General features: G+C 36.8%; 1 protein-coding gene across 7 annotated transcripts in view; it reads left to right on the forward strand.

Moving 5' to 3' along the window:
* The window catches only part of PTPN3 (protein tyrosine phosphatase non-receptor type 3), a 202,833-nt gene that overhangs the window by 111,146 nt on the left and 74,388 nt on the right, over positions 1-17,299 (forward strand). For 5 of the 7 annotated variants that reach the window (XM_054192934.1, XM_054192932.1, XM_054192935.1 and 2 more), the window contains exons 3-8: positions 369-476; positions 630-687; positions 1,767-1,845; positions 3,377-3,421; positions 4,338-4,390; positions 14,168-14,288. In XM_054192934.1, the coding sequence (XP_054048909.1) occupies positions 369-476; positions 630-687; positions 1,767-1,845; positions 3,377-3,421; positions 4,338-4,390; positions 14,168-14,288 (464 nt within the window). Of the gene's footprint in view, positions 1-368; positions 477-629; positions 688-1,766; positions 1,846-3,376; positions 3,422-4,337; positions 4,391-11,931; positions 12,045-14,167; positions 14,289-17,299 lie in introns of those variants that run through there. The other 2 variants (XM_054192933.1, XM_054192939.1) reach the window with 2 other exon arrangements.

The raw sequence follows: 17,299 nt of genomic DNA on the forward strand, positions 1-17,299 counted from the left end.
CCATGTGGCTGTAAGCCATCCTTGCAGCCTACGGCTCCGGAGAACGGCATTGCTGCTAAAGGCTGTGCTCAAGGGAGAGGTGGTCTGCTTAAAATTAAACTGCTGGGCCCACCTCAGGGGCTTGAGTTCATGTCAATTCATATTACGAGATTTCACATGTCTAACGTATTTTGGAAAGAAGCCTCTTTAACAACAAAAAAAGGAGGTCTTTTATCAGAATAAACTTCTTATTGCTGAGAAACTTTGAACCAATGAATTTTTTTTTATTCACAAGATACTTTTTTTTTTAAATAAATTATTTCAATTAGTTGTATCTTAAAATGTGTAAGTTTTGCAGAGTTTCACTTCTAAAGTTTTCTTGTTTTCAGAAACAAGACACTGGACAGATTTTGTTGGATATGACCTATAACCAGTTGGGTGTGACGGAGAAGGAATATTTTGGTTTACAGCAAAATGAAACTTCAGTAGATTCACCTGTAAGTATCATAAATAATAAATGTGTGTGCATGTATATGTGTGTTTACATGTATACACATGCATACACATGTATGTATACACATATATACATGCACACACGTGCACATAAATAAACAGTATTTATTTGTAAATATTTTTAATCCATCTAATAGTTTTTCATTTCACAGCGATGGCTTGAACCAAACAAACCTATTAGAAAACAGTTAAAAGGTAAGACTTGTTTTTAATATCTTGATTGTAACTGTGTAGTTCTGCTTTTCTGTATTCTTACAACTAGAATAAATACAGTTCTTGTAAATTAGTGCATCCAGATAGATTTTCTTTAAGAGCAAGTCTTATCTCTGCCAGTCCTTTCAGCAGAGCTTTCTACATCTCTTACTGCTACCTGGGTGCTAATAAGACCTGATCGGTCACTAACTTTGATGCTGTAATAGCATCTAAACCTGACTTCTGAACAGCGTTGGACATCATGGCTGTGAAAGCAGTAGTCATATCATGGTGACAGTAAATCCCTCCTGATAGGGAAGATAAAGAAAGAGGGGTTTGATCGAGGGAAGTGGAGAATATCTCATATATAGTTTCTGGCAATTTCTTGTCTCAAGTAAATAAACAAAAAAAAATTATACTTGTTTTCATTAAAAAACAACCAAACAAAAAATGAACATGACGCACTTCCAAGTGCATGTGTTGTTCTAGTATGTCTTATTTATAAACAGCTTTGGGTAATGCAGAACGCTTACCATGAATGAGAAGCCATCCAGCATGACCCTGCCAGATAGCAGCTTAGGGGGCCTGAATGACACTGTCCCAATTTGTGCTGTGAAAGCTGAGCTATTTTTCAGCTCTCTTATTTCTGCCATATGCTGTAGATTGTGTATGAATTGTAATAAAAATACATGAAGCTAACATGGTGAACTTCTGTTAATTTCTTGTCTTTATATGTAAGATAGAATTGAGTATTATCCCAGTTGAGACAATTCAAATACATTTACTGCTTTTTTCTCTTCTAATACCTATGAGGCAAAGATAATTAAATAATACTTTTTATGTAAAGTAGCATATACAAAGTACTTTAAAGCATCACGATATTTGAGAGTATTTTCTTCTTATAGTTGGTGTTGGGGGATCAGGAGAGACTTCTCATGGGTTCTTTTAGTTTCATGAGAAAAACGTATGAGATTTCTATGTGGTTGTTCATGTAATTTTTCTATACATATGGAAATAAAAACCTTGTGGTCTGTCTTTTTTAAACAAAAAAATGATTGATTTGCTCTTCTAAAATATTGTAGGAGGTTTTCCCTGCACCCTTCGTTTTCGTGTAAGGTTTTTTATACCTGATCCTAACACACTTCAGCAAGAACAAACCAGGTAATTTCTGTTTGATGTTTGCTTCCATGAACCAAGAATGCATAAAGCCCTCCTTTTCCATCTCCACAGCTTGCCAAACTATGCTTTATTAGGTAGAAAACTATTTGTATTAAATGTGTTTGGAATGGACAGCTTGATGCAATGCTTATAGTGGATGGTTTCTGCTATACACAGCCTACAGCTCCAAAATACAGCCAGAGTAATAGCTAGTACAAAGATGGCAATTGGTTTATTTGCATCTTGGATTCCTTTTGGTTTTTGGTTTGGTGTTTTTTTTTTTTTTGAGCCCTTCATTGCTTGAAGTACCTGCCCATTGCATTTATTCTCCTTTTCTTTTCTGATTCCTTAATTAATCAGATGCAATGATTAAAAAATAGGAAAGTTCAATGATTAAGCTGTCTGCGTTCCCAAGTCTGTGTTAGAAGTTTTGTATCAACACTGAGTCAATGTGGAACATGTGCAGTAGATTTAATGGGGAGGGCCTGGGAGGGTGGGGTTTATTTTGTTTCAGGAGGAACAGATAACAGTTCTTGTTTTCTAGTTTGCCTATTACTTGTAACATGCGAAGATCTATAATGCTTCAGCTTATAGTAGACCTTTAATTTTTTTTAATCTATCTCCAAGTTGTTAGGGTGCTGGGGTACATGAATTATAAGCACTTTTCAATTAACTTGTCACGAGGCTTTAATGGAATACTTGTTTTGTTCAGTGCACGTGATCTGGAATTTAGAAATCACCCATTAATCTGGCATTTTTGTAACTTTTTCATTGTTTGTCAATTTCAGTGACTTAAGAATATAAATAATACAGCATGTTAAATGATATTTCTTGTAAAAAAAAAAAACAAACACAAAAAACAACAAAAAAAACCAACAAACAACTTAGCTATTGACCTGTTTGTTTTGGTACTCGCTAATCATGCAGTTGTAAGCTGTTCTCCAGTTTTAAACTGAAATTATTGAAAGGCCTGCTCTTTATGGTTCTTCACATCCCAATTCTCCAGTATCACTATAAAGTAACATTTTCTACTAAAAAAACCTAATAGGAGCAAGACTGAACTGCCCTTGGATAAATTGTTTAAGAGCTTTTTGTCAGCATGTGCTACTTGAAATGTCTCATCCTCCACTGAGTAGTTTCAAGATAGACTATCACACTTTCGGGTTGGGTGTTTTGGGATTGTCTTTTGGGTTTGGGTTTTTTTTTTGATTTTTGAAGTTACATCCAAGATGAATATTCCTGGGAGAAAGAGAGCCCAGTTCTGTAATGGTTTAGTTTTTATAGTGTTCGTTGTGGCATTAATTCTGTGGTCCTGGAGTTGTAGTATAGACAGCCAAAGATCTTTAAACTTGTTGTGAGAGTGAGCGGGTGTATGATGGTATCTTTGTAAATGCCACTAAGCTTTATTGATCTGTTTGTATACTTTGTCAGGAAATATAGTGAAATAAACGAATACATGTAACCATTTAAACCATACCTTTTAAATGTGAAAATAAATGCATGCTTGTTTGTTTTCCAAAAAAATCTTTTCTAGGCACTTATTCTTCCTGCAATTGAAGACTGATATTGTGGAAGGAAGGTAATAAGAAGAATCTTCAGTTTCTCTATAATTCTTTCTAAAATAAAATTTTGAAAAAAAACCAAAAAAGCCTTTTTCTGAGGGTTTCATTGCTATAAAAACATACCTTGAGAAATATTGCTTTAAAAGAAAATCAAACTGCTAGGAAATGTTACAAATTTTCACAAAGCTCAGTTATTAAGAACAGTTTACAAGTCTGTTGCGAATGAGCTGTAGGAGATGCTGTGTGTCTACAGGTACAATGTCAACCTGGGAGATCCTTATGCAAGGCGTGGTGTGCCAGGCATGGTATTCCAAATGTGAGGACCCACTGCCTAGTGTGGTAATTAGGAGGGAATAGCAAAGGGCAGTTCAAGCTATTGTTTCTCATGATTTCAGGGTTATATTCCCCATATGGTGGGCATATACCCAGTGGTTCCTTTGTGTGTGTTTGTATATTTTTTAAAACAAGGAAAAAGATGGTCCAAGTATTTGCTGCCAAATATAAATTGCCTTTAGGTGTTGGCTTTTGTCTTTTATGGAGTTAGTTTTGGTCATTAGATCAGAGCTGTCTTTGTGCTTGGCATTTGGCTAATTTTAGTGTTTGTGTCTAGTTTTAAATACACCAGACTGCAGCTATTAAAATAATGGCCAGAGCCTCATAAAAATCCCTTCTCCTTTTGCTTTCCAGAATAAGCATCCAGCGAGAATACAAGCGTGTCCTTTTAGGATTAGTTAACTTCCATTCACTTAAGAAGCTGTTATACAGCATCTAGCTTTTAATGTCCAGTCCTGTGCTTTGACAAATCAAATTATCAAAAAAAAATTGGATATTCTAAGATAAATGAGTCTTCATGTGCTGAACTAATTGCAGAGACATTGTTAACGATACACTTATACAGTCTTTTCTAAATAAAAATGTTTCCCTTCTTTCCAGATTGTCATGCCCCATTAATTCTGCTGTTGTCCTGGCATCATATGCAGTACAATGTAAGTAATAACCAGTTGTTATTTTGTTAAATAATGTGTTTGACTGACCACCTGACTACCTTCTCTGCTGTTTGACACTGAAAAACAAGGGAAGATTTCTTTCCTTATCTATTTGTGCGGAATATTCAAAATGCTACAGTTGATGCTCTGTAAAGAAGGCACAGGTTATTAAAGCAGCCTTCCAACAGTCTAAATAGAAAAAAAGTGTAATTGTTAGGTCTGTCAAAAAATAAGGAAGTTGATAGAAGAATAATAGCGTTCTTATTTATGTGTGCTTGTACCGCTGTCAAAAAAGGCAGGTTTTCATTGTCATTGGAAACAAAATAATGAAACTTACTGTGTGTTAAATAGCTACGGGAAAGCATTCCAGGGAAATAAGTGATCATCTACAGAACAGTTAAGGGGAAGGTAAACTCATGATTAAGAAACTCCAATGTTCTTATGTAATGTTTTTTCAGGGAATTTGATTTGTCAGATATGTAAAACTGTCTGGCACTTTGCAATAAATTTAAGGTGATGCTATGTAGAAGAACTTACATCCTTCTCATCTGCCTGCAGCTGGCAAAAAGAAATTCTAAGGGTGATATTGGAAAAATATCTTCTGTAGGAAAACCAAAATGAAGCCTGATCCTATGCCTTAACAGGCATCCTAAACAGATAGTGAAAAACAGCTGGAGGAAAACCTTTCTTGTTAAACAAACAAACAAAAAAACAGGTTGAGGGTTTAGTGGGGTTTGTTTATTTGTAAAAACAATTGTCAGGGCAAAGCATACTAGAATGGTTGTGTAATTATTTGGCTGATGTGTATTTATCCCATTTCTCTATGGAAAGGCTAGCAAGATCTGCAGAAATGATTGAGGTAATTTTTGCTTGAAAGAAGGACCAAGCTAAATAATTAAAACATGGTTTTCAAAGGAGAAAGTGATAAACTGTTGGTATATGTGAAAATTCTAAGTGGCTATGAAACATTCACTTTTATGTTTAAGTATTTCATATGTTGCACCCTTTTATTAAATGGAACTTTAACCACATTCCAGCTTAGTAAGAATGGTTGAAACCACAACAAGTTTTCCATAGTAGATGTGAGTCCAAATTTTGTTGCCAAAGGAAATGCATCTGTATCCCTAGGGCTGAAACACTCTGAACATTTAGGATTGCTAAATGCAGTGTTGCTGACCTGATTGTGCTGAAGCACAAAAATGTAAAGGTACACTGAAGAATGCAAGTATTTCATCAGGAAGTCAGGCTTAACATGATTTTTAAAATTAATTATGCCACAGGTAGCATACCTGCAAACCCCAGAGTAATTCCTGTTTCCCTTTCAGTTTTATGATGCTTCCCTTTTTAGTGCTTTGAATACCTACTAATGCAGTTATTTGTAGTGAAGGAGAATGATGAAAGGTCAGTGAAGATTGTGGAAGGATGCTAGTGTGGTGTACTCTTTTTGTTTCATGGTGCATTCTGGAATTTCCTATGCACCTATTTGCCTGATTTTTCCTAACTCATGATAGTGTTGTTAGTACTAGGTTGTTTTTGTTTTTTTTAATAAAAACAAACAACCTTTCTTTTTAGCTAGCTGAAGGGCTTTCTGTTGCTGTTTGTATGATGACTGTATTTATTCTCTGCATCGGCAAAGAATGGAACATTTAATAGAAAGATGTATTCCCTTAAAAATATAGTTTTTGTTTTGCTACCAGGTTGTTGCTGTTTACTTACAGATGATGGCATTGGAAGGACGTTCTCAAATCTGAGTGTGTAGGTCTCCTTATCTAGTCATGTTTGCTAGGATTCTTGTCAACTTAAATTGTTTTAAATAGTTTTCTTTCGGTGTTCTAATTTCTAATCATACTAATTAAGGAGACTTGAAGGTCTTGGATATGAGGTATCTGCTTATTAAAAAGACGTTGTCTTAAGTTGCCATGGATCAGTTCTACCTGAGCTTTTTCTGCTCTTCTTGGTGTATTTCAGGCTGCTCTCTTCTTATGTAACTTCCCTTGTATGCAGAAGGGGAAATCATTGTTGTCTGACAGCCTTAAGGTTATTTATTTAAAAGGTGGAGCAGTTGTCACAGATATCTTTCTGTGACTTCACAGAAGTCTGACGTTTGATATTTCTGCTCTTGCATTTTAACTATAGTTTTCACATGTGGCAGTTGTATGGTTGACCTTCACGGGCTTTGTCTGAGTTTTGCAAAGGGACAGTTGGTGATGTCCGTCGTGCTGCTGGAGTGCTGCTGCTCTGTATTGCCCTTTGCACAGGTGCTTGCATTCAGCACTGTGATTCTGAAATAAAGCCCTGAGATGTTGCTCTGCACCGTTGTGGCACAGCCTGTGCTGTCTGGTGGTGCTAAGTTACGGGGGAATGCAAGTGGGTGTGAATACTGTGTCTAAATAGCATGTGACTAAACTTGATTACCAATACAGTTCAGACACTTGAAGAATAAGTTGCTAGCTTATTATCAGTAAATGTGCTTTGACAGAAATGATCAGTGGAATTTGAAATCCTTTTTTAAGGAGAACTTATTAAGGTACACTTCAAATAATTCTGAAATTGTTAAGCCTGAAGGATACTCTCATACTGAAAAAAGGCAATCTAATGATAAATCATACGTCTCGGGTATTTACTAGTGTAAAATGGGAATGTTATACAGTCTATAAAATTAAATAAAAGACCTATGTAGTGTGTCTATCACTTTTCTTCATTTAAAATGTCACAAAGCTAATTTAGCACCCCTTGTTTTTTATCACTTCATGTAGTAATATCCCATTTCCAGAACAGTATTTAAGTGACTAACTATTGGTATGTAAGAAGTCCCATGGGTTTGGTGGGAATATGCTCTTATGTGCGTAAATCCTTTGCTGGGTTGGGCCTTGAATCTAAAGCGCAGCAACAATGCCAACAAAAGATGTTATGAATATTCCCAAGCTTTCTTTTTCCTGAGCATCGGTTGCTCAGTGATTCATTACGACTGCGGTCTTTTTCTTACCTCCTGTGATATTGTTGCCCTCCCAGCTCTGCTTTGAGAACTAGGAGGTTTCTGTAGCATACTGCTATCTACCTTTGGGAGTTTGTTCCCAAACTGTTTGCTTGAGATTCACATGGGCTTTAATCTTTTCTAAGAAAAGGAAGGCTGGTGAGAGTGAGGGTTCAAGGAAAGCTGAGCTTAGTGTGCAAGTCCCTCAGGAACTAGATGTAAGAGTTAGAATTCTGGGTACACCAGAAGGCTGAGATTCCAGAGGAGGAGGTGGGGTGTAAGATTTAGAGGAACATCAACAGCAGCTCTGCAGTGGGAGTTGCATCACATAATTTCCTCATCAGCTTTCTTCTTGCCTGACTCTTCTAACTTGCCTTCATTTTGCCCCTTTCTCTGTTTATAGAAATTACATTGAAATGTCAGACTTCCTAATTTATGCACACCTGCCTCTTTTCATAGCTAGCATTTGGGTATTTTTCTCTGTGTGTGCTCCTCACCTATGCTTTTTTTTGAAGTGAAATAGTGCTCAGGAGGACATCATGTAAGCTGAGAAATTTGCTTAGAGGTCAGTTAGGTTGTTGCAACTCTCCAGGGCACCTGTAGCCCTTATGCCTCAGAACCAAAATCAGACTGGATGAACAAAGAGAACTTTGAGCTGAATTTCCAGTGTTTGAAATTATTTACCAGATGTGTTGGGTAGTCTAAGGATTGTGCGTGCCCCTTCTGTTCTTCTGAAGCCTGCAGCAATGCTGTTCAGTCACAGGTACCTCTTATCGTGTCTTACAGTACCTGCCATCGGCAGTACCCAGAGTGTTATCTGTATGATGAAACTCCCAATATAAGAATCTGCTTGGAGAGATTAATTGAAATACAAGCCTGTTTTCTTCCATATGGTTTACTGTGGTCTAGATTGCTGCTCTTGAGCTTGCTAGCATCTTTGTTCAGATCTTCTAAGACTGTCCTGATAGTTTGTATACAGCAGCTCTCCAGCTGGTTTGGACTCTTTTCCCTTAATTATATTTTACAGTTGTGCTAGGCAACACAGAGGCCACTTTAGAAGAGCATTACTTCACATATTGCTTGTTTGGTGTTCTTCCACTATGCCACAAATAATTTTTTGAATCTTTAACACTTCAAAACAAAGTACAATGCTGTAATCTCTGGAGTGGAGAGCGCTAGATTGGGATATTGGCCAGTGCTGTAACTGAAGGAGCTGACTTTCTACAGTACCTCGTAGACTTGATACTGTTCTTCTGTATGTTTAAGGTGGATGGTCCTATTAAATATTTTTGTGTAACATAACTCAAAAGGGGAACAGAACAGTTACCCAGCGTCAAAGTCCATGTAATACAGTATTATGATAATGAGTAGTGGTGAATGCTGAGAGACAACATACATGACAGAAGATCAGAGTAGTTTTAAGATGCATTAGTTCTGCAAAACCTCTTAATGTTTTGGGAGTACCGATAACTCTTCCCGTAAGTCTTTTATCCCCCTACTTTTTCAAAATGAATACTCTTTGTACTTTGGATTACGCTTTGCTTTTCTCAGTACTTTTTCTGATTGTGACTGTATGGTTTCTGAAGTATATGTTGTATTTGAGATGCAGAAATAGCAACTCAGTATAACTTGTTTTTTCCTTTTCCTTGTGTTGTTTTTTTTGTTGTTGTTGCTGTTTAACTGTGGCTGGGTTTTGAGCTGCTGATTTTTATCTTTTTTGTTTTTTTAATGAAAAAAAGGTATTACAATGACTGACACTTTTTTTTTCTTGAGTGGTAGTAGATAACTTGGAGACCAACATTGTGTATGTATCTTTGGAATGTTCCTTTGTTTTTATTAATGTCTGATTTCTTGTTCTGTCTTACCACAAAGTGACCAGTTGTCGTAAGTGGTCATAAGCAGCTGTTTACAGTCATCTCTAGATTGAACCTTTTTTTAAGGGCTCTTGAATGTGAAGCGTTATTTCCTTTTACAAAACAGGCTAGTTTTATCCATGATAGCTGGTTCTACTTGTCCAGTAGGGACATCACTCTTACTCAGTGCTTGAGTGGGTTAGAGTTTGTGCTTTTGTCCTTATTTGGATACAGGTTCTACTTGTTGAAACACCTTTCCTTCTCTCAGCATCCACTTATAAGGGTTTTGTTCCTTTTTGGAGTCTCTCTCTGATAACCATTTTCAACGTGGTGTCTTTAATCTTTACATCTACATGGATTTTGCTCGTTTCAATGCTCCTTTTTAGTCTTCAATAAATGTCTACATTTTTATGTTGGTTCTTTGAAACTGAATTCTGCAGTAGTGAATTATTTTCCCATTCCAGAAGCACTTTCATACCTGAATACTTTGTAGTTACTGTTGAGAAACAGTAACTGCTTTACTTTATAGTGTGCAGTGCATCATATTTCTTCTGTTCTCTATTTGTGCCACGAAGTGGTCATTTAAAATGTCTAAACTGATTGAACTGTACAGATTAGGAGGTATGTTTTCTTTTTGTACCTCAGTGTTCATATGAAGATAAATTTATTGTTAGACTTTAATATTATATTTCACTCTTATCTCAGCATGTCAGTCATTGTTGCTGTCCTAATTTGGAGGCTAGTCATGTGACCCTAACTATGTTTTCATCCTGGGTTGCAATTTTATACCTGAGGATTTTTACTCCTTGATAGAAGTTAAATTAGTTCTATAACTCATATGCTAGACTTGTCCCATTGTTTGGTTATTTTCTGTTCCACTGGGAACCTGATCAGCTTATGTAATTATCCTCTTTTAAAACCAGGCAACTCGGTTCACTTTTGTGCTCTATTCATGTCACCTAAAATATTCAATCCTGCAAAAAGTTATGAATTTAATGTCAAACTACTTGATTTTTTTTTTCTGGTACAGTTCTCAGGTCTTTAGAAAGTTGATATTAAACCTGTATTCAAGGACTAGTTTTTGTAGGCATTCCTTTGGACCAAATTGTCCATATTATCAATAACCAATTTCCCATCATGCTTAGCCAATGGCGATTCATATATTTGCCTTCTGACATCTCTAGTTAGTTGAAATGCCCATATGCAGAAATAGGTTCTTGTGATATTAATTTGTATGCAATTTTTTTATTATTGTTTACAAGCAAACTCAACAGAATCGGAGACCAACTTGTCTTCTGTACTTTAAAGGATGCCACGTAGTTGGGATATATAAATCGATCATTTCTGTTGTCTGTCATCCCTTTGGTTTGCAACTCAAAGAAGAGTCTGGCTCTGTCTTTATTGCACCCTCCCTTTGGGGTAGTGGAAGGCAGAAATAAAATCAGTGCTGCCTTACCCTAATATATAAAACAACTGACGAATGAAAAAATGAAGCCTCAGTGATTACTGTAAGAGTTGTTGGCATCAGTGGCTTTTTTTTCCTTCCATATGTATCAGATCTTACCACTATAAAGCTCTCTTTTTTTTTTCTTCTTTCTTTTTTTTTTTCTTCCCCTTAATGCAGCAATATATCTGGTACTTCTAGGGAAGATTCATATGTACCCAGAGAATTCCTATTGAAATCTGTCAGTGCTACATGAATACACTTGTTCCTGGTCTTCCTTCCCTCTGTATCTGAAGCTCATAAAAATGTGTACATTTTTTTTCATTTTAGTTAGTCCTTTTGATGTCTTTCTGCTGCCAGGAGAAACAGACAAAAATATATATACCCATCACACTGTTCTAACTGAACAAACTCTTTTACAAAGTCTGAAAAAAAGATGACTTGTTTAGGCTTCCATAGTGCTTCAATAAGGCATAGGCAGTTCAAATCCTGTGTAAAGATCTATGATCTCCAGATCTTTATTTGTTTCTCAAGCATTTATAAATTCTTACTGTTTTTGAGAGCTTATACAACTGCTGTTTTGGTAGGTCAACATGGGACTTAATCCATGGGAAGTTATTCTGTGGCTACCTGGCTGTTGCGCTGTTCTTTTGCTAAGAGTTTATAAAACAAATGTCCTCTTTTTATTGAATATGCCCTCTAAAAGGATCGTCATCACATTCCCTTCTTTAAAGCCTTTCATATTAGATACAGAACTCTAAAGTACAAGAATCTGATATTCAAATAACTGTTTGGGTTTTTTTTTTTAACTCCTCGTTGGTTACATTTTCTTTCATTTTACTCTGTATTCGTTTCCAGTTATAATGAATTAAAGAGCAACAGTTGGCTAGAATGGAGAAAGGTAAAAATAGTCTTTTTTTTTTAACTTTATCCTCATTGAGTTGGTATCTGCTGGCTCATGTGATCAGAACAGAAACTATGTCAGGAGCAACTCAGATTAGAAATAGGTCTTTAATATTTCTTGCCCCTCTGCTCTCTTCTGGAGAAATCCAGTAAAAAGGTAGAAACCTCAAGGTTTTTCTTCTGAGGTCTTAATATGCCCTAACCTTTTTTTCCCCTACTTGGATAATTAAATCCTGCACAAGATCATTAGTCTTCCAAGATGTCTACCAATCAGCATTTATAGTTTCTCTTCAACTGTGACAGTTGGCTGGGGAGTTGGAGAAGCAAATAGTGCTCTAAATGGCTCCCCTCGTTGACATGACCTCAGGTAGCTAGAAGGAAGACGAAAAAAGACCAGAGCAACCTCCATATTTGGAAGATGAGCAAGAAGACTCTACCTCATAACGCATGAAGGAACAGCAGTTGCCCTCTTTAGAGAAGGTAAAACTACAGTACAAAATTTTTTTACCTAATGCAAATAAAATTGAAGTGGACAATTAAGTTGTCTTATTCCTGTCAGTCTGGTCTCTTCCTGTTGACAAGAATGTAATTCAAGCTAGTCCAACAACCCCTAAAAAATGCAGACTGTGTTTCATAGAAAAGATGGGTTGTGTTAATGGCTCATAAAGGAAAGTCTTCAATCGACTACTGTAATCTGTGAAACTACGTGCTTTATTTTTACACTGTTATTAACATACCTACTTTGTTTAAAAAGTTCTTATTTTGTTATTTCATTGTTATTGCCCTTGTCTTGGCAGAGACTTGAACTTTTGTTAATATATAGATGTTCCTAAAATTTATTTCAGTGTCTTGTTATACTTCTGGACCTTCTGTCTTGGTTTTTTTGTTTTGTTTTCTTCTTCAGAGAGATACTATTTGACAGAAGTGTTCAGATACGCGTTTTGGTTCTAATGGTAAATATTTAGTCTTTTGTCAGCCATTTTGCTAACTAATTTAAAATTCAGGCTACCTTTGAAAAGAAAGGGTAAAGCATTGCAGGGACATCTGATCTGCATTTACAGTAAATTACTTACTGTTTACATTCCACTTTATTTAATTATTTCCCTTGATGTTGACAACTAGTTGTGCAACTATATTAGTTTCTGACCGCGTTTGCCTGGGAATTGTTTTGTATCACAGTAGTTCTGTTTCCTAGACCATAGAAATCATGCTTTTTGAATATTATATGTTCAATGTTAGTTATCCCCTGCATTAAAGATACTCCATAGTTATTGTAGCAGTAAGTTACAAAGTCCAGAACTTCCCCTACCCCTCAGCCTGAATCATTTAAATTGTTCTTTCATGCTTTGCTTTTTCTGGAAAATAATGATAATAGTATGGTTCCTAAAAGTATGTTCTTTAACTTCGATTTAGTTGAGGAGCTTTCTATGCTGAATTGTTTGCAGTCTATACAAGTACTTTATTTTGTGTTAATTTACAAGTTGTACTAGTAACTTCTGGGAAGCGTTAATGCTTTATAATAACTCTTTCATGCTCCTTAGGGAAAAAGCAGATTAGTACAGGTTCTAGTGATTTGCTTAAACGTACCATCACTTTTAGGGTTTAATCTCTTCAGCTATTTAATGAAAACACAGATTTCATGGAATATGGGGTTTGAATTACTTGCTTAATTGAAACTAGGTGAATTTGTGGCAAATAGGCAAGTACTTTATGTAAAGCAACCTCCCTGCTGCCCCAAACCTTGCATCTTTATAACAAGTAAAAGGTTTATGTATGTTTTCTGGTGTACAAACTTAATGCTGAACTAGCTTTTAAAGAAAACTTGCATAGGCTGAGGCTATAAACTTATGGTCATTTATACTTTCATTTAGTTTCCACCAACTATACCACCAACTGTGGATAAGAATTAGCTTTTATCTAGTAACTATTTAAAATTATTTACTAATTAGTATCATTTTTGAAGGGATAAAACTTTTTTTTTGAAGTTTATTTACTTTTGGTAGCAACTTGGTAATGTTATGTGTAAATCAGCAGTTATTTCTTGTGCTTTAAGTAACTCATGTTCAGCTGAGGCAAGATGAACACTTGAATTGTTAGGACAGAGCCACAGTTGGTAGTTTGAACATTTTACCTGACAGTTTGAAGACTAGATGCTTTCTAAGTGACAGATCTTGTTGAAGACTTCTAATATGTTATAGTCAAGTAAATGTCAATCAGCTTGACTTCATTTGCCATCTCTTACTGAAGCAGTTTGATTTCCTCTAATATTATACTACTGCACGTCTGTGCTGATGTGGTATTTAAGGCCTCTCTGGTGGTGTTACAGCTTGTGACGCAAAAGTGGGGCTATATAAGTAACTACATAAAGTACTAAGTCATTTAATGCCTGAAATCATAGTTGTGGTAAGCGTTTTTTGAAAAAAATCTTTTTTCACTGATGTCATACAATTCCCTGTGTTCAACACTTCTAGCCTGTTGGGAAATAATTTGTGATTCCCGCATTTTCCCATATGCGTACATGTTTTAATGAGGAGAAGGAATTCCTTCTAAATAATAATCAATTAACTATGAAAACTGTATATGTGTTTCTTGTTTCCTAACAGCACAACTTGGAGACTATAACGCTTCAGTACATCATTCAGGATATCTGTCAAATTACAACTTTATACCAGAGCAGAACAAAGATTTTCTTACCAAAGTAGAATCGCTACATGAGCAACACAGGTAACATTAACTTTTAGTTCTCTCTCACCTCTTGAGTTTTTAAAGAAAAAAAAAATGCCAAAAGGAAGATTCAAGTTCTTAGTAGTTTCATTACAGCAGATGGGTTTATTTCATATAGCTTCTATTAAATGAAATACTCAGTTTTGTCATGTAGGTGCTTGAATAATCATATGCAGAGTATGATGCCTATGTGTTAAAATGTTTAAATAAATTTCTAGCTATAACAACCAGTAGATCAGTCCACATTATACCTTGTTAATGGCAACCATCTAGAATGCTGTACTAGATGTTTGAGGGTTTTTTTGGATCAAGAACATTTGACTGTTTTTCAAATCCTATAGATCTCTCTTTTTTTTGTCTATCTATGGGGACCCCTACCCCACCATGAAACACTTCAATTAACATTGTGCTTTCTCTCCGCTCTCCTAAGTGTAATATAAAGGCTACAACAGATTATTCTAGTCAGTCCGCTGCTAATTACTCTTTCTTACTCTGCTGATTTGTCTCTTGTAAGACTGCAGCTTTAGAGTTAGTGGTGTTGATCAGATACTCACAAGCTGAATGCAAATATGCCAACCTAAAAAATTGTCTGTGAGCATTCAAGCAAATGAAATCCAAATCTCTGTGGACTTGTTCTCTTTGTCTGTATCTTTACTGCAGCAGAGCTAGTTCCCCACTTTCCTAGTTTCTTTGATTTATACCCTGAAATATCTCCATTTTCATCTCCTCCTGATATTCCTCGACTTTTTTTGTCATCTTTCAGTACTCTCCCTCTTGTCTTTTTTACTGATAGTAGGTGTAATGAGTAGTTCTGAAGTTCTTCTGTGCTGCCTAGCAGTCCAGAACATGCATGTTGCTTTGTCATTTATGGGGCGAAAGAGAGGTAGCCACTCAACTCAAACTGCAGTCATTCCCTCTGTGTAGGTACTAATCTGGACTGCTTTCCGAGCGGTTCATGTTCAGGAACACAACAGCTGACACCTCTACTCCTTCCAAATTAATTTGCAGTTTCCAGTAGGCTCAGAAATTTTTAGAGGGGGACTTGCAGGCAGGCATGAATAAATCTGCTTGTCTTTAGGAATCAATAGTCTTGGAGACCACCGAGGGAAGATTCTGAAGAGTCTTGAAGTGGTTGGGTTGAACTCGTGTGTTTAGTGATCTCATAGCCAGCAGTATAAAATCGGTTATGTCCTGCAGAGAAAAGACTAGAAGTTACCATTGGTTCAGACAAAGGTGTGGTAGGGTCAGTTGGAAAGACTTCTTTCTTTTCTGGGTCCTTTCAGTGAAATTTACGCTTTCATTGAGTCTTTTCAGTAGACTGAAGCCTTGACGACTGAGAAGTTTAACTTCTGTGTTTGAATTCAGGTAGGTGGTGGTAATGAAGTTCTGAATAAAAATACTTGAGTAGACAAGGCTGGGAAAAATGTTTCTTTATTGTTTTAACACCTTTTTTGAAACTCAGCTCTTCGTGCCTATTTATTTCGGAGTGCAAGGAGAGGTAGACAAACTGTTGTGTATCCTGGCAGTATTTCTTGCATCTTCCTTTGGCATTCATAGTGAATACTTATGTCTGAGACATGGTTTTGACTAGATCACTGCCAGTAACATACCTGACAAGAATGGTTCTTGTGTTCACCAGGCCTTCTGAGAAGGAGAGACCGTAAAGGAGAATTTATCTTCTTACAGTTTGAGGAGAACAGTGTTGTTTTAGAATGAGATTTCTGCTGATCTGGAGTAAATATTATTTGTTGTAGACCATATGGGATATCTGTAAATTATTATCCCTTTTAAATTTGCACTCTTAGATTACAGGATTGCAAAGCCAGCCCTGTAAACATCTATCGTTTTTCATTCTTTAGTATCTATCCTATGGGAAACTTTCACAAAGGAAAATTAAAGGGCTGGAATTGCTGAAACATGATATAGACTTGAGAAGCCATAGAATCATAGAATGGTTTGGGTTGGAAGGGACCTTAAAGATCATCTTGTTACAACCTGTTCCAGTGCCTCACCACCCTCACAGTAAAGAATTTTTTCCTAATATCTAGTCTAAATCTACCCTTCTTCAGTTTGAAACCGTTACCCCTCGTTCTATCATTACATTCGCTGATGAAGAGTCCCTCCCCATCCTTCCTGGACGCAATAGTCCAGGTGGGGTCTCACCAGAACAGAGTAGAGGGGCAGAATCACCTCCCTTGATCTGCTGGCCACAATTCTTTTGATGCAGCCCAGGATGCGGATGGCTTTCTGGGCTGCAAGCACACATTGCCAGCTCATGTTGACCTTCTCGTCCACCAGCCCCCCCAAGTCCTTCTCCTCAGGGCTGCTCTCAAGCCATTCTCTGCCCAACCTGTATTTGTGCCTGGGATTGCCACGACCCAGGTGAAGGACCTTGCACTTGGCCTGGTTGAACTTCATGAGGTTCGCATGAGCCCACCTCTCAAGCCTGTCCAGGTCGCTCTGTATGGCATCCCTTCCCCTCCAGCGTGTCAACCGCACCACACAGCTCGGTGTCATCGGCGAACTTGCTGAGGGTGCACTCAATCCCACTGTCCATGTCACCGACAAAGATGTTAAACAGCACCAGTCCCAGTACTGACCTCTGAGGAAGGCCGCTTGTCACTGGTTTCCACGTGGACATTGAGCCATTGACCGCAACCCTTTGAGTGTGGCCATCCAGCCAGTTCCTTATCCACCAAGTGGTCCATCCATCAAATCCATGCCTTTTCCAATTTAGAGACCAGGATGTTGTGTGGTACATATTATGTCTTGTCTATTGTAGCTCAATGTAAGGTTTTTTTAGCTAGTTTTTGTGCAGTTTTGCAAATTCTGAGAAAGTAGTTCCATGAACATGTTCATATTAGACAATATTCAGTGGGCAGTAAATAACCATTGAGAGAGCAAGTCCTGTCATACTAAACTGTTATAGCTTCAGAAATTTTCCTTCTGTGTTCATCCCTAAATCCATAGGTTGTTTTTTTCTGTAAGTAGTTTATTCTAACAAGGTTTTC

This window comes from Rissa tridactyla, chromosome 2 (genome assembly GCF_028500815.1).
Source record: "Rissa tridactyla isolate bRisTri1 chromosome 2, bRisTri1.patW.cur.20221130, whole genome shotgun sequence".
NCBI lineage: Eukaryota > Metazoa > Chordata > Aves > Charadriiformes > Laridae > Rissa > Rissa tridactyla.